At 40.9% G+C, this 24,251-nt stretch overlaps 2 protein-coding genes across 6 annotated transcripts in view; one reads left to right on the top strand and one right to left on the bottom strand.

Moving 5' to 3' along the window:
- Positions 1-868: 868 nt before the first annotated feature.
- The window catches only part of CMSS1 (cms1 ribosomal small subunit homolog), a 394,265-nt gene continuing 370,882 nt past the window's right edge, over positions 869-24,251 (top strand). Inside the window, exon 1 of one of the 2 annotated variants that reach the window (XM_027558092.1) lies at positions 869-1,147. In XM_027558092.1, the coding sequence (XP_027413893.1) occupies positions 1,084-1,147 (64 nt within the window). In that variant the 5' untranslated portion in view covers positions 869-1,083. The remainder of the gene's footprint in view (positions 1,148-24,251) is intronic. The other variant, XM_027558053.1, reaches the window with a different exon arrangement.
- FILIP1L (filamin A interacting protein 1 like) overlaps positions 9,637-24,251 on the bottom strand; it is a 116,673-nt gene continuing 102,058 nt past the window's right edge. For 2 of the 4 annotated variants that reach the window (XM_027557840.1, XM_027557930.1), the window contains exon 3: positions 9,637-12,050. In XM_027557840.1, coding sequence (XP_027413641.1) covers positions 11,871-12,050 — 180 coding nt within the window. In that variant the 3' untranslated portion in view covers positions 9,637-11,870. Of the gene's footprint in view, positions 12,051-22,773; positions 22,864-24,251 lie in introns of those variants that run through there. The other 2 variants (XM_027557683.1, XM_027557776.1) reach the window with 2 other exon arrangements.

The raw sequence follows: 24,251 nt of genomic DNA on the forward strand, positions 1-24,251 counted from the left end.
TCCTCCCTCCCCGTATCATCCCTCTGGGTCGTCCCAGTGCACCAGCCCCAAGCATCCAGTATCCTGCATCGAACCTGGACTGGCGACTCGTTTCATATATGATATTATACATGTTTCAATGCCATTCTCCCAAATCATCCCACCCTCTCCCTCTCCCACAGAGTCCAAAAGACTGTTCTATACATCAGTGTCTCTTTTGCTGTCTCGTATACAGGGTTATTGTTACAATCTTTCTAAACTCCATATATATGCGTTAGTATACTGTATTCGGAGAAGGCAATGGCACCCCACTCCAGTACTCTTGCCTGGAAAATCCCATGGACAGAGGAGCCTGGTAGGCTGCAGTCCATGGGGTCGCTAAGAGTCCGACACGACTGAGCGACTTCACTTTCACTTTTCACTTTCATGCATTGGAGAAGGAAATGGCAACCCACTCCAGTATTCTTGCCTGGAAAATCCCAGGGATGGGGGAGTCTGGTGGGCTGCCGTCTATGGGGTTGCACAGAGTCGGACACGACTGAAGCGACTTAGCAGCAGCAGTAGCAGCAGCATACTGTATTGGTGTGCACGTTTTTTAAAAAAGCAAACAGTGCAAAACACTGACGCCCAAAATGTAACATACAGACGAAAACACATCCACGTGCTACCGTCTTCTCCCGCGATCCAAAGCCTTTGAAAATGAATGGAGAAAAACTGTCTTAGCATTCTATCTCCCACTTTCGACAATATCTATTCGGCAAAAACAAAGCCTAAACAAAAAGTTTTAAAATAAGCATTTAAAAAGTCAATACACTTTTACTTTTGTTACGTGTCTTCTCTTCTTTTGGCTTTTGTAGGGGTTTATTTTAAGTCTTCAAACTGATCCTGCTCGTCCACACGGGTGTAGAAACTGCGACGAATTGGACACGACTGCCGGAGAGGCGGGGCCGATGTTATGATGTCATCGCCACGGGGCGGAGGCGACAGTGTCTGAGACGAGGCTCCGCGTGCTGCAACGCCCGCTACCCGGCTCTGAGGCAGCGCGAATCCCGGCTAGCGCCTGCTCTTCCCTGTTGGTCCGCCCCAGCCGAGTCCTGCGTGGAGATGGCAGACGACCTTGGAGACGAGTGGTGGGAGAACCAGCCGGCAGGAGCAGCCAGCAGCCCAGGTACCCACTCTGCCCGCGCTCCTACGGGGCCTCCCGCACCCCCAGCCCTTCCGTGAGCCTCAGCCCGGGCCCGCGCAGCCGCTGGCGGTGGTCGCGGTCTGTCCCGCGGTGGTGCGCGCCTCTGTGGGAGCGCGCGAGCGCTGCGGAGCAAGTGGGGCAAGAGATATACTAACACGTGAAACAGACAAGTGTGACAGTAACTCAGATCTGCCCTCTAGCCAGGGGGAATCCCTTCCCAAGCTGTTTTCTGTTTTTCCTTATTTCTTAACGGATAAGACAGTTTATGCGGAGACTGGGAGTTTGAGCGTAACGGTTAAGGGTTAACTCCTGGATTAGGTTCAGACTGCTTCTGTTCAGGTCGCTCCTACAGCCCTTTAATACTGTTTCGCCTCCTTTTCCTCATCCCTAAAATAAGGGTAATAATGCCAGTTTCGTAAGATTGTCGTGAAGATTAAATGAAGATAACACAAATAATGCCTTTAGCGCCTGGTACATAACATATGCGCAGTAAATAAAAGCTTTAGTTTTTCTTGCTAGCATCATCATCATGTAATTTGGACTTTTAGAACCTGAGACTTGGAGAGTCGCTTGGACTCACGCATTTGACAGCTGAGGAACATGAGACCTAAAGCTATCAAATAACATGACAAGTTCACAAAGCTGGTTGGTGTCAGAAACAAGACTAGAATTCAGTTAACACACTTCAGACGTGTTTATTATGTTGTATGTACCCACTGCCAGTGCAGTGAACATTTTATCCTTGAGTAGATAGCATTAAATAAAGCATTAAATAACTCCTAACCACAGGCTGGCCTTGAATTTTTCAAGTCCCTGGCTTAATATACAATTTTTTTTTTAATCATTCTTCAAGGTCTGCCTCTCTTCTTTACTAGATTCTAAGATTTTTTGAAGAAAAAGCCAAAGCCTAATTCATGTCTGTAGAGTCCACAGGGCCTTGCACATGATTGACAGTTGATACATATTTGCTACAAACACTAATGTTGAAATATCAGTTGAGAAATAGCCATTAAAAACAACAATTCTATTTACTACAACATTGTTTCCAGAAGGACAGGCTTTAGGTATAACCTGAGTAGATGGCATTTTTACAAAGGTTGACAATATAATACTTCCTTAATTAAACTTCTTGACTCTCTTTGTGGCTTTGTTTTTAGCAGATGTATGTGCTTGAAGGCACAAATACCTTTTTTTGCGGGTTGTGGCATTTCACGTTTAATAACCCCTGCCACTCATAACTGAGGTGTTAAAAACTATATTTCATGGCATGATTGAAGAATAAAGGCTAATTAAGAAGTAAAAATTTTTTGAGTGCAAAGGGGGTCTTAATTCTTGGTTCTAGTCCTTTCTCTTGCCCATTGCCAGCTATATGTCTCTGAAGTTAGTCACCCTTTGAAAAGAAGGAAATTAACATGTATTGAGTATCTACTGTATGCCAGATGTTTTCATAAATATGAATTCATTTAATCTTCATAACATGCTTAAAAAGTAAGCATTTTAATTTAATATTCATAACATGCCTAAAAGGTAAGTGTTACCTTCACGTTTAAATGACAGACAAGGGAGAGATCTGGCAAGAGGTTAGTCAAGAGCACCTGACTTTCAAGATCACACTTTTCCCACATTACTGTGTGGCTTCTCTGGTCCTCAGTGTCACAATCTGTAAAGTGAGGGATCCTTAAAGATCGCCTTTTAAAGGGTTTTACCAACAAAGAGTTTTAAACTTTGAACCTAGATAGAACTGTGAAGTGCTACAGCCTCTCTCATCTAAGTTGCCAGGATTCCCATCAAGGTATGTTGGAGTCTCCAGGATCACCTTACTTTTTAGGTTCTTTCTAAGTGTAAGTATGAGCTTTGAAAATTGCCAACATTAAATTTATCAGAGCCCTTTGCTTTGTTACCTGCTTTGAAGATAGATAAGTGTATGTGCTTCCTTGAGATCTGCTTGGTTGATTAGTTACTGGTGATTTTTCTAACTAATCTGAATAATGTTTATGATTCAGAAGAAATCACAGTTGCACCAATTCAGGTTTCCTAGTCCTACCAGTGTTAATAGAGAAACATCAGTCTAAAATGTGTGAATTATATTTTGTTTTGAAAGTCAAAAGAGAACTAGCGCCTTAAGTCACTGAAAGAAAAGGTTGTAAAATGCCTTTATTCCTGTATGTGTTACACTGTGTGTATGCTCAGTCGTGTCCAGCTCTTTGGGACTTCATGGACTGTAGCCCACCAGGTTCCTCTTTCCATGGAATTTTCCAGCCAAGAATACTGGAGCAGGTTGTCCTTTCCTACTCCGGGGAATCTCCCCAACCCAGAAATCAAACGCGCGTCTCCTGCATTGGCAGGCGGGTTCTTTTTAAAACTGATGTGTTATGCTACTTGGAGAAGGCAATGGCACCCCACTCCAGTGCTCTTGCCTGGAAAATCCCATGGCCGGAGGAGCCTGGTGGGTTGCAGTCCATGGGGTCGAGAACAGTCGGACATGACTGAGAGACTTCCCTTTCACTTTTCACTTTCATGCACTGGAAAAGGAAATGGCAACCCACTCCAGTGTTCTTGCCTGGAGAATCCCAGGGACGGAGGAGCCTGGTGGGCTGCCGTCTATGGGGTCACACAGAGTCAGACACATCTGAAGCGAATTAGCAGCAGCAGCAGTTTGGCTTTTCATAAGCTGTTGTTTTTCTAGAGTCATTCCTTTTTTTTTTTGCACTTAACTTTATCGTGCTTCACAGATACTACATTTTTTTAAACAATTGAAGGTTTGCGTTGACCCTGTGTTGGTTAGCCTTTTTTGGCAATAAATTATTTTTTACTTAAGGTATGTACTCTTTTTATATGTAATGCTATTGCACACTTAATAGAGTACAGAATAGTGAAATGTAACTTTTATACACACTGGGAAACCAAAAAATTCATGTGACTTTCTGTATTGTGATACTCACTTTATTGTGGTGGTCTGGAACTCAACTGAAATATCTCCAAGGTATGGCTGTGCTAGAATCCTGAATCGTACTGGAGCCCAACATGGGACCTGGCACTTAGTAGATGTTTAGTAGATATTAGCTGAATGAGTGAATGCATGCTACAGGACTTTTGGTGATAATGTACACAAGTAGACATACAATTTCTCATCCAGTCTGGACACTTTTGAGAGTGGAAAGCCATGCTCTTAGAGTTTTGCTGGGACTGTCTACTTGAGATGTCTGGTTACCCTGTTGGCATCATCATTGGTGGGGATTGGAGTCATGGCCCAGGACAAGGCAACTGAGAGTTGCCTCTGCTGAGGTGTGTGCTGCCCAGTCTGCCTCAGGCAACAGAACCTAGGAATCCTCTAGTGATTTCTAATATTTCATTTCACTTCATTTCACTTATTTCCTTATTCTCTGTTTTATTCCTTGCCTACCTTAAGAAATTATTGACTTGCATGCTATAGTCCCTGGGGTTGCAAAGAGTGGGACACGACTTAGTGCCTAAACAACTATATGTAATACTGCATAACACATAATTACTGCAATACATACAGTAAACAGTACATGCCGCAGAATCATGATTCCAAAGCATTAGTGCTAAAGTGACCAGGTGCAGTTCACCAAACTGGGCACTTTCTCAGTGTGAAGCTGAATGTTACCCACATTACGGTTTTTGTGACTTATGGAGCAGAGAATTCTTGCTGTTGGAAGCAGTCAGTCATTCACTAACTGAAGAGAACACTGATTGTTTTCCCTTTTTATTCTAATAATATGCTCACTAAATTATAAAGTCAAGAGTCCAGTAGACAGCTGGGTTTATGAGTCTGCAGCTCCAGGGTTGCATCTGGAGACATGAATTTAGGAATGACTGGCACATATATAACTTACTTTTAAAGAGAATATTTTTAGCAAACTGCAGGACTCTTCGCTTCCACTTCTTTTGAGGAGGGTTTTTCATATTCTTCCCTGGCTTATTCTAAACCTTTGATGCCATCTCTTACTCATCATCTAACTGGAAAACTGAAGTGTGAAGACATTTCTGTGTACACTGCAGGGAGACAGCAGGTAACAATACTGATTTGCACTTGCTGAGTGGTGACTCTTTGCCAGATACTGTTTTGATTGCATTCCATGTACTGGCTCATTTAATCTTCACAGATTATTCTATAACCATGATATAGTTACTATTATCTTCTTTTTTTTTAAGGAGGAAATTGAGGCACTAAGTGGTTCAGTGATTTGCCCAATGTCATTCAGTTGGTAAGTGGAGAGGCACAGATTCATAGACAGGCAGTCAGGAAGCCAGTCTGTGCACTTAAATTTCTCAGTTATTTAATTATCAATGATAACAATTTCACCTCTAAAATAATATTTTATAAACCTTTTGTTTATATATGTCATTGTTGTCAAATTGTCTGTTAACTCTTAGTCTCCCAAAGTGTACTGTTCTGAAGAACACTGACTACTCAGATGCAAATAAGCCGGTTGCACCATTGGACTTTTCAGAACAGTCTCTTCCCAGACACTCATACTTGGCTCTAGAACACAAGGCTTATATACCTGGCTGTCTTCTTGAAGTCTTTACTTATTTGATGAAATGTTAAATGGAAATGAGGTCCAGCTACTGAATTTTTCCCCAAATCTGCTTTTTCTCCAGACTTCCCTATCTCAGTAAATTCAATCACCAATTAACCAGTTTTGCAGAGGCCTAGGAATATTCTGATTTATTCATTTACTTTTTCTACCTGTTACATCTGGTCTATCCAGTCTTGTCTCTCTCTCCAAAACACATCCTGAATTTATTTTTCCTTTTATTATTATTTTTTGCGTGTTTGTTTACATCATCTGAGTATGTGCTGTCATTCTCGCTTGCCTAAACCTCTGCAGTAAGCTAACAGGGCTCCCAGCTTCCGTCTTGTCCCTCTGTTCTTCACTCAGCAGCTGTAGTGATCAATCACATCACATGCCTGCTTAAACCTGTCAGTGGCTCCCCCGCTGGATTGCTTACCATGGTTGCTATCTGCTGGAACCTACTTACTCTCCTCTAGGTTATGCTGTACCAGCCACACCAGCCTTTATACTGTGCCGCAGCTGACCAAGCTCATTCTGTCTTATCCATTTGCAGTAGCTTCCTTTCTGGGCTGTCCTGAATTTTGAATGGTTGGCCTTTTCTTGACATTAAGACCTAGGTTCAGACATACTAAATAGGAAGCCCTTCCTGTTCAGTCAGTCTAGAGTAGCTATCCACTTACATTATCATGTTATAGTAATCCTCATCAGAGCTATGGTCACCAACTATTATTTTCCTTATTAAACTATTGCAGTCTCCCCACACTAGTACATAAGTACATGTGAGCAGAGATTAGTTTATCTTGTTCTTTGCTGTATCCTCAGGGCTACTTAGAAGACACTCATTAAGAATTTGTTCATTAAGAAATTAACTGTTAGTATTTCCCAGCCACATCTTGGAGACTTTAACACAGGATTTCGACATCTAAAGAAACTTGGTCCACTGGAAGGGTTGTCAACATCCTGCTCAGGCTTTTGTTAAACTTGGCAGGTGTTGCTTTTCTCTTTCTGAAAATGTGTTAGAAGTCCATGTTTTACAACTGTGTCTACTACCGTTTCATTCTAACCACATTTGGGTTTAGTTTTTAACTTATGTTTTGAAATTCTGTATTTGAAAGGACAGAAGACTTTTGCTTTGTAAATGAGCTGGTAATTCCCACTAGTGATGGCTTTTGTCACCTAAAATCTTTGTGATTGTTCATTTTGTTTGAAATTGCTGAAGTAAGCATTATAAATATTTTTGTTGTAATATTACTTTATCCTTTAAAAAATCACATTGCTTTATGCTAAGTTCCTTCTGGAAATGGTGAAGCTGGGGCACACCTTGGATTTTTTAAGCCTAAATAGCTTACATTTTTGTGTTTTTTTGCTTTTCTAACACCAAAGTTAGGCCTTATAGCATTAATTTTACCTATAGGCATACATGCATGGTAGATGTTGTAAAGCATTGTCTCTGCATGTAAAATTCAGACTGGGAATATTTGCAGTTGATGTTGATAACATACATCAGAGGATCAATTTCAGAGCTTTGTTGTTTTCAAAATCATTTATTGAGCTGTCATGCTTGGCCCTCTTTTCAAAATTGCAATGGAGTTAGAGGAAAAAACATAATCTGTTTACCTTATGAAATTTACACATTGATATGGTTCAAACAAAATGCAAGTAATATTATTTTAAGACAGATGTTTAAGGGCAGAAAACAGGGGTAGGATAAATTTTAAAAAGAAAGAGGAGAGAGCATACAACATTTTTGTTCTGTACTTGAAGATTGTAACAAATGGACCAAGTTTTACTTTACTGTACACAATTTCTATGATTCTTGTAAATGATTGAACAAGCGGTATGTGTATGTATGTATGCATGCTCAGTCATGTCTGACTCTTTGAGACCTCATGGACTGTAGCTCGCCAGGCTTTTCTGTCCATGGAATTTTCCAGGCAAGGATACCAGAGTAGGTTGCCATTCCCTTCTCCAGGGGATCTTCCCGACCCAAGATCGAACCCACGCCTCTTGCGTCTCCTGAATTGGCAGGCAAATTCTTTACCACTGCTCCACCTGGGAATCCCTAAAGAAGTGGTTCTTGACAACAATTATGAATGTTTAAAGGTGCAGATTTACACATCTTTCTCTAAATTACATGTATAGTAGTTCCGCTGTCTTAGAAAATACCAGGAATTTAGAAGGCCTAGAAATAGTTTGTTTCCCCACTCAGATTTAGCAGTAGCACATTTCATTATTTTGTGACATGAATCCTTTGACCTATTCTTATCTGATGTTCTTTAGTTGAACACTTTAGTGCATATGTGGAAGTATACATTTTACAAAAGACATCACAAGCAAACTTGAAATATAGTTTTTTCATTTTCATCAGCTTTTATGGAATTTTTAATCACATTCTTAAATTGCTAGCATTGCTTTTACCAATTAGTTGATTAAGCTCTTCTTAAGTTGTTGAGTTCCTTGTTAGTCTAGATCACACTAGAACAGTGGTAAGGAAACTTTTTTTGTAAAAGGCCAGATAGTAAATAGTTTAAGCTGTGTTGGCCAGTCAGTGTCACAGCTACTCAACTCTGCTATTGTAGCATAAAAATGATCATATAATAAATATGTAAACAAATGAACATGGCTGTGTTCCAATAGAATGTTATCTATAGACAGTGAAATCTGAATTTCATGTAATTTTCACATCTCACAAAATATTCTTGATGTTTTTTCCTATTTAAAAATATCAAAACTATTTTTAACTTGCAGAACATACAGAAAGACAGTGGGCTGAATTTGGCCTGTGGGCTGCAGATCCCTGCCTCAGACTCAGTGTTAGACCCCCAGTGTTAGGACACATATCATTTGAAACACGTCCCAAAGAGAATTCCACATCACATCAGATACTCCATTACTTAGCCCATAATTACCAGTCATGTATTAGATCAGTCATTTTCCTCTTAAAATCAGAAAATTGATTCTAAAAAGTTACAAGGAGATCAGTTCAGAAATCACTGAAGTTAAATAAATGAAGAGCCGAGAAAAAAGACTCCAGCATACAAATATCAGGTTGTTAAACTTTTCTTTTTTCACAATTTGAATGTATCTTTGTTTACTTGTATATTTATCTGTTTTAAAATTTAACCTAATAAAAGCACTCTAAAATTATTAGGATAGCTTCTTTTATTTTTATTTTTACAAGGAGCATATTTCTGCAGAAACAGGATTATGCTCAGGAGACAGAATTCTTTATATTTTGGTTGTGTTACAGGTCAAACACCATTTTGTTGAACTTACCCTGGTTGTAAGTTGTTCATGCATTTTTATTATATTACATATTGCTTTAAAATAAGAAGTATAGTTTTTGGCTGGTAATCCTTTTGTTAGAATAGATTTTGTTATTTTAAAGACCTGTCTAAATAGTATTCAGTTCAGTTCAGTCACTCAGTCGTGTCCAACTCTTTTCAACCCCATGGACTACAGCACGTCAGGCTTCCCTGTCCATCACCAACTTCCGGAGCTTGCTCAAACTCATGTCCATTGAGTCAGTAATGCCATCCAATCATCTCGTCCTCTGTTGGCCCCTTCTCCTTCTGTCTTCAGTCTTCTGCAGTATCAGGATCTTTTTCAGCGAATCAGTTCTTTGCATCAGGTGGTCAAAGTATTGGAGCTTTAGTTTCGGCATCAGTCCTTCCAGTGAATATTCAGGACTGATTCCCTTTAGGATTGACTGGTTGATCTACTTGAAGTCCAAGGGACTCTCAAGAGTCTTTTCCAACACCACAGCTCGAAAGCATCAATTCTTTGGCGCTCAGCCTTTGTTATGGTCAAACTCACATCAATATGTGACTACTGGAAAAGCCATAACTGACTATACAGACCTCTGTTGGCAAAGTACTGTCTCTGCTTTTTAATTTGCTGCCTAGGTTTGTTATAGCTTTTCTTCTAGGGAGCAAGTATCTTTTAATTACATGGCTGCAGTAACTGTCCGCAGTGATTTTGGAGCCCAAGAAAATAAAATCCATTTAAAGATGGATTTCTGCTGCTCACTTGCTCATCTTCAAGGTAAAATATTCCCAGGGTGTTGTGTTTTTCTGTGAGTACTGTTGGTGCTTGTTTTGCCTGTTTTGTTTCATGCTTCTTTCCAGTCTGTTCGGGTTCCACCCTACGAGGTTCAGTGTTTCCTCTTTATATTAGCATAATTATCAGTGTTGAATGTTATGCAGCATAACTGCTTTTCCTGACCCTGTCATGTACCATTGCCATCTCTTAGTACATTTCCTCACTTAATTCTTGACTGAATGGCTTTTCTGTCCCTCATTCACTCATTCTCTGTTTGCCGAATATTACCTGCTAATATCAGGCATGGTCATAAGCACCCTCCACTTTTTCCCACTTCACCATCTACCTATTACTGCCCTGTACTTCCTGCTGAACTGTCTCGTATTATTGTTATGTCAGAGGGTTATTTTCTTTTGTAGTCCTTCCTTCCATTGTTCTCTTACTGCTTTCCTTTAGCTTAGACTTTTCCACTTGGTGTTTTTAATCCAATTAACCCCCCTACCTTCCCCTTTTGCCACTTGCCTGCTGACTGCTGCACGTCATCCCTCTTTTTGACTTGCATAGCTCAGTGCTGCCCAGGCTTTCAGCCCCTTCTCCTCTTCCCTGAAATTGAAGTGGGCCCCAGGGGCATTTGTATAGTGACATCAGTGCACTGGAGCGGGCTTGGCTGGATGAATGTGGAAATGGCAGTTCCTTTGCTCCTGCTCTGCTGACTGCATCCCAGGACAGTGAGCTAAAGCACTGTCCTTAACCAGGAGTATTTCTTCCAGGATTATGCCTCCAGTTCTTGGTGCCAAAGTACAGAAAACCTTGCGTCATGCTCTTCTAGAATTTATTTTCTGGCCGAAGCTTTGTGAGATGTAACTGTGTCCCGTGTCAAAAATACATTTGTCTTAAAACATCATTGTGTTACTCTGCCCACACTAAATTACAGACACACCTTTCTGTAGATTTAGTGAGTTTTTAGTGTGAAGAAAATAACTAGTTTACTGCCAGGAACCTGAGCAGTGCCTTGTAGATGATTGGTTGAATTCAGTATTTTGTAGTTGGACGTAGTCATGGATGATCAGAACTTAAGGAACCAGGGGAATTATTTAGCTTTTCTGTTTTTGCATTCTGGAAACTCAGGGCCTAGGCTAATGAATGCCAAGCTCTGTGCCAAATGAGTGAAAAATTTGAATTGGAACTTGAGTCTCCTGATCACAACCTTTTGTTGAATCAAGTGCTTTTTCTATAGTGTTGGTTCAGATATAATTTAAAAAATGTCATATGAGATGATAAAAATTTTTTTTAAACATCCAAGACAGTGATTCATGTCTCCCTAAAAGATCTCAGTATTAGTGACCTTTGACTCTCAGGTGTCCTGATTACTATAGAAAGTAAAGATATCTAAAATGGCTTGCTTTTCAAGCTTAGCAGTGAGATTCCATGACCTGGTATATACAGGAGGGGCAACTTACTAGGAAAAGAAGGACAGAAGACTATGTGCCTGCAGGCAAGTGTACACACTACCCCAGCAATTACCAGGTAGGCCACAAAAAGGACGTGTTTGGCTGTTACTCATTTTTGTTGTTCCTTTCCTTCTTGTAACTAAGAAGAACCATTTTTTTTTTCTCCCCCCTCCTGGTCAAAAGAAGTCATAATTTCAGACCTTAAAGTATGATTTTAATCAACCTGCCATTTTTAATCTGACTTTCTTGAAGCAGAGTAGGAATTCTTGCTACCACATATTCTTAGCAAAGTTCTGTGGAATGAAGAATTACTTCCAGGTTCGCCAGAAAATTTTCAAAGTATTCCAACAAATCCAGTCCTGTTTTGGGCTAGTGTCCAGCTTTGGGTTGCATTACAAGTAGGATGGCAAGTTGGGAGGATTTGGGGTGTGTGTCTGGGCCTATGATTTTATGTGTATGTGTATGCATATACATACATAGGTGAAAGAATATAGTTGTGCTGCTCCTTCAGGATGGTATTCACCAGGCCCAGCAGCCTGTGAATGAACCATCTGTCTGTCTGCTGCGTCACCTTTTCCTGGAGAGGTTGCCCTTCATCTTTGTCCTTCCATGCTAATAACTCCAGGTTCCCAGATATTTCTGTCCGTGAATGTATCCAGGCATTGGCACGACTTACCTTTTTCCTCCCAAGTGGAGGAAAGTATTAGAGGTGACAGTCCTTATGATGTGTAGCTTCCCACAGCCAGTCTTATCCATAGGCCCTGGGGGAGCTTTAGGGGAAGGCTTAGTGATGCCTGTAGATTTTGGTTTAGGGATCCGTGTTGGAATTCTCTGCTTGCGTACCTCCTTGATCTTGAATTAAACAGAAAAACAGAAGGTAGTTAATAGTACAGTTGGTAGAGAAGCAGACATTGTTGAGGACATAGAGTCAGATTGGAGATTTTGGCTTTTTTGAAAACACTAGGTTCTAGGGACATATCAGATTAAGGATTGTCATGTTGAAGAAAAAAATTCAGTTAAACAATTCACCAACATGAGTTAAGTGTGTGCTTTGTTCAAGATTCTCAAGTGTAGGTAATGTTAGATACAGAGATAAATAGCTTATGTTTCTTGCTTTTTAGCAATCATGGTATAGTGGGAGATAAACAAGAGATGTGTCCCAAATTCATCTCAAAGTTTAATGAGATTGCCAGAGAAAGGTGAATTTCAAATGAGGGGTCTAAGAGAGCTTCATCAAGAAAGTAACATTTATCTTGGGCCTCCAAAGACTAGGGGCTTCCCTGGTGGCTCAGAGGGTAAAATGTCTGCCTCCAATGCTGGAGACCTGGGTTTGATCCCTGGGTCGGGCAGATTCCCTGGAGAAGGAAATGGCAACCCACTCCAGTACTCTTGCCTGGAAAATTACATGGACAGAGGAGCCTGGTAGGCTACAGTCCATGGGGTCGCAAAAAGTCGGACATGACTGAGCAACTTCACTCACTCCAAAGACTAGTAGGATTGTTAACAGCAGAATGGGAGAGCATTCCAAAGTAAAGGAATACTTTGACAATGTTCCTAAGGTAGGAAATTGGATACAGTTGAGAAATGGAATGACTTTAAATTAGGTTGTGTTTGGGAAACAGAATGGGAATGTAGACTAGGGCTAGATAGGGGAAATTGTACCTGATTCTATAGCCTGTGTGTGTGTGTGTGGGGGGGGGGGTGGGTGGTGGTAGGGGAATAATAAGGACTTAGGCTGAGGGAAGACATATTGTGGAGGTACAATTGAACTAATATTTGTCCACAGCATATGAAGGGTGAGAGAGGAGTCACAGGTTGAATGATCTTGACTGGGAAAGTAGGATGTGGAGTGTGAAAGAGTAAAGGCTTGATATAGTTATATTTGCTTGGAAATATACTCTTATTTATTTAGGAAAAATATTCTTGATTAAGAATACGTGTTGGTAAAGAGACGGGAAAAAGGTCTCAGGTAACTGCAGTTCTCCCATTATAACCCACAGGGATGACGATGATGAAGACAACTTCCCCCGTTTTGTTGCATTGTTCTTTCCTTGCTGTGACCTCAAAAATAGAAATCTTTTAAAAATGCATTGTCGTTTTCATCATATATTCCAAATAGTGTTTTTACAGAAACCCTTTTTGTGTTGTTTTTTATTCTGTAGAAATCTGTTTACACATTTTTATTATACTGATAAAAGTACAGTAAAGTCCCATGGTCTCTTTATGTAAACATTCACTTATTTTAAGTGCCCCCTAACTATTAATAGCAACCACATTTGGGTTTTCAAATAAATACTACACAGACTTGGCTAGAAAATATGAATCCTTCAATAAAGTATAAACTATATGAGGAATATGCTTTCTTTTGGTACAGCCTTCTCTATGCCTAGGCACTAGGAGAGTTGTTAGGCTTTAGTGTTCTTACTGACATTTTTTTTAATACTTAGTCCTAAGCATGGCAACCCACTCCAGTATTCTTGCCTGCAGAATCCCCATGGACAGAGGAGCCTGGTGGGCGAGACTAAGCACAGCACAGCAAGCATAGCAAATGAAGTATTGATACTCCGATATCATTCTCCTGCCAGGAAATAATCACAGATGCAGGCAAGGCTCTTTGTTTTAGCATTATTTATAACAGTGAAAAGTGGACATAGTTTAAAGCTGTAATAATCAGTATAGAGTAAATGAATTACACTGTAATCACATGAAAATATTATGCTGTCTTTAAATAATGATGCTTTTGATGATATAGAAAACTGTTTACTGGAAATGTTAAAAGCAGGATTTAAAACCGTATACACGCTTTAACTGTGTGTATTTGAAGAGAAAATACTAGGAGAAAATACACCAGTGGGGAGATCAAACCAGCCAATCCTAAAGGAAATCAACCCTACATATTCATTGGGAGGACTGATGGCTGAAGCTGAAGCTCCAGTACTTTGGCCACCTGATGAGAAGAGCCAGCTCATTGGAAAAGACACTGATGCTGGGAAAGATTGAGGGCAATAGGAGAAGGGGACGACACAGGATGAGATGGTTGGATGGCATCACAGACTCAATGGACATTAGTCTGAGCAAACTCCAGGAGATAGGGAAGGACAGGAAAGCCTGGCATGCTTCAGTCCCTAGGGTCGCAAAGAGTGAGGCACAACTTAGTGACTGAACAACAACAAATCAGTGGTTAACTCTGGTTAGTGGAGTTATAGTGTTTTTTGTTTTTCTTATATCTTCTCTACACACTACATTTTCTGTAATTAAGTATATAATTCAAAAAAAACACACTAAGTTATATTACAGGATAAAAAAGGAAAGAAATATTTAAGAGATCAGGACATTTCTGTGAACATCAACATATTGTGCAAACCATGAGTAAGTCAGCTGACCTTAAAACCACAGCATTAATAATAGCCTTTACAAAATAGGTTTCAGTGATGTCCTTTAACTTTGTCAAGATTTAGATCAGTTGTCCTGTTCAGTGTACAAAAATCTGTGTTGGGATTCTACTTAAATTGTGGATTCTTCGGCCTTACCTCTGGAAACTGTAATTCATTTAAATGTCTATGAACGCACCCAGGAATCCGCATTTTAAATAAACTCTCAAGGTGATTTATCTGATGCAGGGTGGTCAGCCTGACATACTTTGATAAACACTGCCATAGTTGAATCTCATTTAGATATAAGCTTTAAGGTTTCTTTCATCCTAGAACTCTTGTCTGCTTGGGTGTGGGAGGTTTAGTACTGCAGAAGGCCAGTGTTTCATGGCCCAGTGGTCCTAGATGCTCATCAGAACCACCTGAGGGCTTTTAAAGCACTGCAGATGCCCAGATCCCATCTCAAAATCTCCCGACTCAGATTGTCTAGGAATGTGGAATGAGCACCACAGGTTAGTCAGAACTGAAATCTGTCCAATAAACTAATTGATATTGAAGACAGTATTGATGGGTCCTGTTTCTGGTGAGCTGTACTGATACATGTTTGTAAAGACAGCATGGCTTGGAATGGTCATTGGTAGGGTCAGCTGCCTGAAAGTTACTGGGTTCCCATTGTTTCTACACCATTGATGCTGCAAGTTAATTTTGGTTTTCTTGATAACTCTTGATCTCACTTCATAGTTTTTACCTTTAGATGGCAGCAGAGGCTAGTTATATTATTAGCACAACTCTAAATTTCATTTCCAAATCTTAAAAAAAAAACAAAAAACTATTTTTTTTGTTTGTATGAATTTTATACTTGGACATGTTTCAGTAAATGAGGTAGAGAGCGTTAAAATGTGTCATCTCTTGGATCATTTTTATAGAACACTATGTCAAATAGCTCCAAGAAAGCTTTATCCAAATTTGGAGAGCATATTGTAGGAGGAATCGATGCATATGGCTCTTTTAAGACCACACAGTGAATAAGAATTGGAGGTTCCTGGGTTTCATCAGAAAGCAGATGTCTTGGAGGAGATTAAGCAAGTTGGAAAGCTCATTCATAGAAGAAAAGTCTGTGGTTTTTTTTTTTTTTTAATGTTTAACTCAGTTTAACATGGAAATTGGGGTTTGGAATGGATTACAAGTTTAAAAGATGCTGAGTTCAGAGAGGCAGAGGCCTCACTTATATTTAGGTAACAGTAGAAAGAAAAGGAGAATTTATTAAGTTCTTAAAATGTTAGCTTGTTTAGCCTGTGAGTTCTTAAAAGAAACGGATCTATCTATATGATTGTGATTACAGCAAGTCATGAGATGGCAGTGAGCCTTAATGACCAAAAGAAGTACTGAAAGGTGAAAATGTTTTATTCAAAATCTCAATTCTTCAATCCAATTTCTACTTGATCCTTGTGCTCCTTCACACTATCTTGGAGGGCAAACACTAGAACAAAATTAGTTTCCTTGTATGAGGAAACTATCAGATCCTAGTTATACAGCTGGAGTCAGAATGTTTCCTTTCTTCTAAATGAAATTAACTGTGTAAGTACTTTGAACTTTTTGGAGATGTATTGGCAACATATTGTATAAGAAAGCTGTGTTCCATCAGGAGTGTTCTTGACTCCAGGGACTGCAGGGCCCTCATTACACCTTTAACTCTAGAGGTTGAAAGGCTCAGGACTTCCAGAGACCATGAGTGGTTTTCATCTGTGGTCACTGGGGTAGACAAGGGAGGGGCAGGTTCAGGGCTGCCTGACTTGCTTAGGGACCCAGCTATGGAATGCTTGGTCAAGGCCCTGGTCTTATCAGAATGACAGTGTTTTGTATTTTTGTTTTTATCTCTGTTTATGGGAAAGTACATAAGTAATGATGATGGATATGGTGATGAAAAGAAGGAAATACTAAATTGAGAAAAAATGTCTTTGGAATATTATTGCCTTCTTTTGTCTTTTGTATTGTTTGGTAAATCACTGATAATTTTTTTTTTTAAAGGAAACAACAGATAATGAATCTGGCAGATAGCCCAGAATTTCATATGCTGCTTTGGCTTCTTTCTCTTGATTTTTCTCAGAACTTCCTCATTATACAATAAAACTTTGTCACTAAAATTTTAGTTTTATATGGCAAACGGTCCTTCTAAAGGAAACTCTGTAGTTTCATTAGCTCATTCCCACTAATGTCTTGTGAGAGAACGTTTGGTTTTAAATAGAACTGCTGTGCTGTGATTTATATTTAAGAGTTGTCCAGTTTCTGAGGTGAAGGCTAGAGGAAATTGATGCCTTCGTTTTATAATGTAACATGGTTTGTGGTTGTACCTAGTCACCTCCCAGTCTTTCTGTGGTAATTACACCATGGGCAGTCTAAGAATAAGCATCGAAATACAGTTTTCAAAAATCCTTCCTAACCTAGTTACTTCCATTTTGTGTCCAGACACATAGCATCCCATTTAGAAATAGGATGTTCAAATATACTAACCTTGAACTGTTTTGTTTATCCCCTTTCTTTTTATTCATCTGTCAGGTTTTTCACCTCAGCTTTTTTTCTTTTTCTTCTATTTTGGTACCCACTCCCCTCTTTCTCATTCCCTTACATACACCCACATAACTTTTAAAAATCATCCTCCGGCTTATATTTTACAACAGCCTTGGGTTAGTGACTAGAGCACTGGGTGTGGCGCCAGGTAGACCTGGGTGGGTCTCGATTCTGGTTCTGGCACCACTGTCTGTGTGTGCTTGATCAAGCCAGTCAGCCTGTGGCCGACCGTAGTTTCCTCATCTTGTAACCCTTAGGATTAGACTGCCGACTTACAAGTTCCTTAGCGGGTAGAGATACTGTGTAGGAAAGTCCCTAGCGTATCCAAAGTGCTAGTTGTTACTAATGTCAACATTATTATCTTTGCTTTTTTCTTTTCTTTTTTACTTGTCTTTTTCTTTGTATCTGTTCTTAAGGTACTCATTTCTTGATCATAACGATAATTTATCTTCTTTGGTTATTTTATGTTTCTTGTTTTTCTGCTTTATCTCTTGCTCTCCCATCTCTCCAATTCATTCTTGGAAACATATTGCTAAGCATAGTTCCAGCTGTTGACCAGGCAGTGCCAGTTACTGGGCTGTGTTTCTAACCACCTCTGGCCCAGAAAACCTTCAGATATCCTTTTCTGTCCTCATCCTGCTTAGTCTATTCATTGTCTTTCTTTTTTAGAGTTTATTTGAAAACATATTCTGTCTTGTCTTTTTCTGTCTTTTAATTGTTCAAAAATTGAAGCAGTTATACCTTCTATAATGCCCTTTGACCCTGACATTCAGTGATTCTATGAAAACAACAAATGCAATTCAACTGTGGCCCCCAGGTGTGTTGTTAGACCTGTGCACTTTTGCTGAGCTCCTATTACCAGCAGTATTTAAGTCCTGGATACTGTAATACAGTGGTTCTTAACTTTTATAAACCCAAGAATGAGCCAGGCAACTTGTTAAGACGCAGATTCCTTGCATTGGACTTCACAGGTTTGGGTATGTGGAAATCTGTGGAGGCCTTGGTAATTCTGATAAATGCGATCAGTGACTGCATTTTGAGAAACATTAATATGAGAGTTTCAAGCCATAAATGACAGCTTATTCTTATTCAAGAGATTATAGGATTATAGTGTAAGAGGGGTGACAAAAGACTATAATGAGGCAAAATTAAGTGCTATAATAAAAGTATAAACAGAAATGTTTTGGAAACTCAGAGGAAAATTGAGAAAAATAATTTTCTGGAGGAATTGACACTTAAGGTAGGAGTAAGATTTCAGTAAAGGAACGAAGAGAGAAGAGCGTTATTGTCCGAGGAACTGCATGAGCAAAGGCATAGCGCTAGAAGTCCTGTGGTGTGTGAGGAGATGGTCAGTACAGCGTCCTGGTGAGGGCACACATTATGTCCAGAGTTTCAAAGGGAGAGGAGGTGACAGGTGGAGGCCTGATGGAAAGTTTGGATTTGGGCCACTCAGTAATGTAAGTGCTAAATAAGTGCGGTTTTGAGGCGAGGGACTGGAGAATTGCCATGGTCAGGACAGTGCTGTAGAAAGATCACCAGCAACACAAGTGAAGGTTGTATTAGAGGTATGGGGTTAAATCCAATAGTTTAACTATTTTACAGTAGCATCTGTTCTGAAGTCTGGTTGTGGGGAGTACTAGCACACATAAAAGAGAGAGGGCAGAGGGAGAAATACCAGGGCAGAGTGGTCGGCTGGATCTAGAGGATGAGCAGAGATATGGAGAATAGGACTCAGATGTTGACCCTGGGTGACAGGGAAGGTGGTGGACCACCACCAGAAGTGAGACAAAGCAATCCAGAGAGCAGTCCGAGAGTGACAGAGCCCAGGGGTCTAGGCACATGCCCAGTTTGAAGTGCAGTCCCATCTTCCATGTGCAGCTGTTTGGTAGGCATTGAAAACTTGGAGATGCTGCTTTGAGAATCATCATAGAAAAACTGCTGATACCATTCAAGTGGCTGAGGCAGCCCAGGGAGAAAATGTGATTCCCCCTCACCTGCCACTTTTTCCTTCTCCCAGCGTGGGTACTTCTGTATACTTTTCCCAAAGCCTGAGAGGTGAGTTTTATGCCCACATTCCCACTACAAGGCTGCCTGTCTTATTAACTGATAAGAGTGTGACTAGTTCTGAGAGTAGCCCTCTAAGGAGACATTTCTTTCCGGTACTTGAACAATGCACAGTGATTGAGCCGTTTTCCAGGCATTGATTGGCTCTCAGAGGGGAGGGAAACCCTGCCCCTCTCCTGTGGTCACCAGGCTGGCCCCTGGGCCATTATGTTTGGGCTGAGGAGACAGATTACTTAAGCTTGCAGTCTCTGAGGGGGTCTGCCACTCCTTAGCACAGGGGTGTTCAGTAACTACAGGATGGTCCCCCTTAGCACATTTCCTTCCTTATTGGCAGTCTGAGAACGCCTGGAATAGAGCCATAGTTGATAGGTCGGCCTAAGAAAATAGTATTAATTGTCCATTGTTCTCCCTAGTCCTCTCATTACGCTTCTTAGAAGCTAAAATCAGCAACTCCAGCAGCATTTACATTTTCTAAAATTTTTGCAATATATATGCATTATTATAATCAGAATAAACTTTTATATAAAAAATTGTGCTGCTTGTGTCTGTCACTGTGAGAGAGATTGTCCTTCTCAGAGTGATCCCAGCTACCCTGAAGGGACCCGTCAGGTGTTTAAATGTTTCTCATGTAATGGACTCTTTAGGGATCTATTGCAGTTTTAACTCCTCTTTCTATAAAATGATATTTCTCTGAGGCCTCAAAACTGACTGGTATCAGTGAATTTAAGCAAGAACTCCATTAAAAGGTAGAGAACAGAAAAGGAATAGCTCTTTTTTTAAAAAAAGAGAAGGGGAAAAAACAGCCAACTGACTAAATGGTAAAGGCTGGTAAATTGTTCTTGAGGAATTGCTTTGAGTGGCTGCATTGAAGCAGGTCTTTATATGTACTTAATTGTAATGAGGGGCTTCCCTGGTAGCTCAGGCTTCCCCGGTGGCTCAGATGGTAAAGCATCTGCCTGCAAAGCAGGAGATCCGGGTTCGATCCCTGAGTCAGGAAGGTCCCCTGGATAAGGAAATGGCAACCTGCTCCAGTACTCTTGCCTGAAAAAGCCCAGGGACAGAGGAGCCTGGCAGGATACAGTCCATGGGGTTGCAAAAAGAGTCAGACACAACTTAGCAACTAAACAGCAATTGTTGTGAGAGATAATTGGAGATCAATATGAAGATTTTTCTCTAAAATGACAATTTTATTTGTGATAACTCCCTAAGTTTACAGTTATTTAATTCTGAATTGGAAGCAGAATTTAGAGACTGACAAGGTTGAACCCTGGGCTTCCCATGTGGCTCAATGGGTAAAGAATCTGCCTACAATGCTGGAGATGCGGGTTTGATTCCTGAGTCAGGAAGATCCTCTGGAGGAGGGCATGGCTGCCCACTCCAGTATTCTTGCCTGGAGAATCCCATGGACAGAGAAGCCTGGCAGGCTACAGTCCATGAGGCCTCAAAGAGTCAGACATGACTGAAGCGACTGAGCATGCATGCATGCAAGGTTGAACCCTAACATTTCTCCCCGAGCTCAAAAAATACACAGTTCTTTTTTTGTAAAGTGATTTTGGGACCTTAAATCTTTTCTTATAAGTCATGATGCTGCTTGAGAAATGGAAACCCTAAATTAGGGTATGCCATCCCAGGAAGATTTTCTAGGGTTCTGCAAAGGCAGAAGTCTCACCACCTCTGGGCTAAGCTGGTGGTGCTTGTCTTTTTGATGACTAGACCTTGATCCCTAGATTGCCTTCTCTGGAGATTTTGGGTCAGGACTGTCAGGACTGTCAACGTGGCCACCTGCTTACAAACTTTGATGTGTGTGGTTGTGATGTTGCTTCTGTGGATCATTGTCACTCATTTCTGATGCTTTTCACTCCAGCCACCTCTGAGGAGATCAGGTACCTCTGGTCTTCACAGACTGATAGCCTGTCCAAACTCATTCTTCACTCCTGGAGTTTGTGCTTTTGCCTGCAGACTCCTGTTTTAGGATAGAGTGGGGTTGGACTGCAGCTTTAGTGCTCCCTGACAACTTGTACCTCTCCTTGGTCTTGCTTTCTCGCATCTTTTATCTGCAGCATCATCCCCAGTCAGTCTTTCCCAAGCCTGCCCATTGGTGTGGGGCTTGGCCTTTCACCTTCATTAGCTCTTAACAGTGGTCTGTAGATGGGAGGAGTTGAAAGAAGAGGCAGATTGCTGCTCTTGTCTATGGTGATCTTGGAAGCTTTCAGAAGAGGTCAAGCTCGAGCCAGACCTTTCACTGTAGATCACTAGATTAGAGCAGAGAATTCTCTCCAGGTAGAGCAGTGGGGTGGAGAAGGCAATGGCACCCCACTCCAGTACTCCTGCCTGGAAAATCCCATGGACAGAGGAGCCTGGTAGGCTGCAGTCCATGGGGTCGCTGTGGGTCGGACACAACTGAGCGACTTCACTTTGACTTTTCACTTTTATGCATTGGAGAAGGAAATGGCAACCCACTCCAGTGATCTTGCCTAGAGAATCCCAGGGACGGGGGAGCCTGGTAGGCTGCCATCTATGGGGTCGCACAGAGTCGGACACGACTGAAGCAACTTAGCAGCAGCAGCAGAGCAGTGGGGAAGAAGCAGGGAAAAGCCCCGTGTGTGTATGTAGGGGTGTTCCGAGTGTTCTGGCTGAAGCGGCAGACTGTGAGGCAGAGAATAGGCAGCTAATGTTAGGTGCCCGGTCTGTGTTCTGAGCTGGATTAGATACGATTTATTATGCTTCCCCTTTGCGCTGAGATAGCTTCATCTCTAAAATTGTGATGATATCCACTTTACAGGGTTATTACGAAATAAAATAACAGTGTATAAAGCATTAGTTTTCTCTATCTCACTACCCAGAGAACGTCTTTGAGGACAGAGTGTCCTAGCATGGTAGTCAAGGACCTTCAGGTTCTGACAATACTGTGCCTTTTGCATCTTGTTATTCAGTCGCTCCATCGTGTCTGACTCTTTGTGACCACTCCCCAGCCGTGTCAATGTCAGCCACACTGCATCACTCACTGTTCCTCGAATGCTGGTTTTCTGCTCTCCTGCCTGCCCCCGCACCTCTGCTCTGAGAACCTTCTGGAATCTCTGTCCCAGTTTTCCTTCTCTCTCAGACAGCTACCTCTCCTCCAGTCAGATCCTATCTGTGTCTGAAACCTGACCCCTGAACCCTGTCCAGGGTAATCTATTCCTCCTCCAAAGGCCTATAGAACTTGCTATCTATAGAATTCCTTTTCTGTATTGTGCTCTTAATTACCTTTTAAGGTAGTTCTCAACTCTTGCCTTAGATTCTAAATCTTATCACCTGCATAGCTGTCTTGCACAGCAATGAGTAAATATTGGGTGTTTCATAAATGTTTGTGGGTTCATTCTTGTAAGTGATTTGTTGAGGAATGAATGGTGCTTGTATCCTCATAGAAGACATAGAATCACTTGTAATGATTCTGTATTATAAGCTAATACAAATGGGATTGAAACGCCTCACAGAAGACTTTAGAAAGTTCTAAACAGTAAAGGGTTATTTCTTAAGTTCTTAGGAATCCTGCTGAAACCCACCTTTCCCCCATTTTGCCCACCAAAGCAAAGTTGGTTGGTTGTCTAGACTTCTATTTCTTCCAAAGGCATGTGAAGAATGGAAGGCTCATCTGAAAATACTGGTTTGTAGTATGGTATCTTTGAAAGAGACAAAGGTAAAAGGTATTAATACAAACAAAAACGTTCAAATATGCATGTGCTCTAGGCCTGTCTATCAAATTAGTAGAAACAAGCCTTATGCAATGAAACTCCTCAGCGCAGATTTTTAAAGTTGCTTTGAGGCTTATTTTAGTCTGGTTCCAGATTCTCATCTCTGTATATCAGATATAGGAAGCTCTTGAAGCTCAGTGAATCTTTCTCCTTAGCACCCACCCCGTTCAGTTTGTCACTATCGGTGGATTGATCCGTTGTGTCCACTGTGGTTCTTTGAAGAGGAGACACTAATGCTGAGATGCTGTGATGTCACTGAGACAGGGGTGCTATGTCAGTAATCTTACTCCACCCTTCCAGAGGCCTAAAGAATGGCAGAGAGTGAGACAGCCTTTGTAGATCTGTAGGGCCTATTGTTGATTATTCAGAGATGACTAGCCTTTGAAAAAGAAACAAAACTGATAGGCAAAAAAAAGGGTGTGTTTTAGGTAACCTCACAAAAATATCATACAGAACCACTTGGCTATGTGGGAAAAGGAACTCACTAAAATACAACTTTTAGGCTTTCAAAAAATTATCTCACGTAACTCGACAAATTTTATTTCTCTTGACCAGTAATTTTGTGACAAAAATAAATTTGAAAATGAGGCCACAAGAGGATTATCTGTCAGATTTCTGACTGCAGTGCTAAAGGTTAGCCCAGATTATATTTTTATGGCACTGTTCTAAGTGTTGTAAAACCTGGTGTCCTGATAGAATATTGACAGAGTTGTATGTGTTGCCATATGAACAGCGTTAATGTATTATCAGATTATAGGGTACTTAGAAGTGTGTTGGCTGGTTAACTTGCTCGACTCCCTAAGGATTCTTTACCCTACAGCCTTGCCTTTGGGGGTTACCTGCTCTGACTGCACAGTAGAAGGATCCACCAGTTACAAAGCAAAGGACTTGGAGCTTAATCTAAATGAAAATGAGTTTTAAGGTTTGGGGATTTTATTGAACCACTTATCTTCCTTATTCTTTCTTGGCTTTGCTTCACTGTGGCCTAAGGTGAATGGAGTCCTTTGTTTTGGCTCATCCAAACTGCTCTCTTTAATGTATGTTCTGGACCATTCCCAAGACATGCTGTAGGGTTATGTTGAGGCCCAGGGACCTGAAGGTGAAACAGAGCTTGTAGTTGCCAGACAGCCTGCTACTGCTCAAAGATTCAGACATGTATGCTTTGCTACTGTTGTAAAACTGGGAACCTTCCCACCTTATAAAATGGCAGTTTTTATTGAGCTTTTCTTTTGAATAAAAAGAAAACCTGGAGAATAAGCCATGTTTGTCATGCCAGCCACTAGAGGGTGGAATAGTCACACTTCCTGAAACAGGTG

Source organism: Bos indicus x Bos taurus, chromosome 1 (genome assembly GCF_003369695.1).
Source record: "Bos indicus x Bos taurus breed Angus x Brahman F1 hybrid chromosome 1, Bos_hybrid_MaternalHap_v2.0, whole genome shotgun sequence".
Taxonomy (NCBI): domain Eukaryota; kingdom Metazoa; phylum Chordata; class Mammalia; order Artiodactyla; family Bovidae; genus Bos; species Bos indicus x Bos taurus.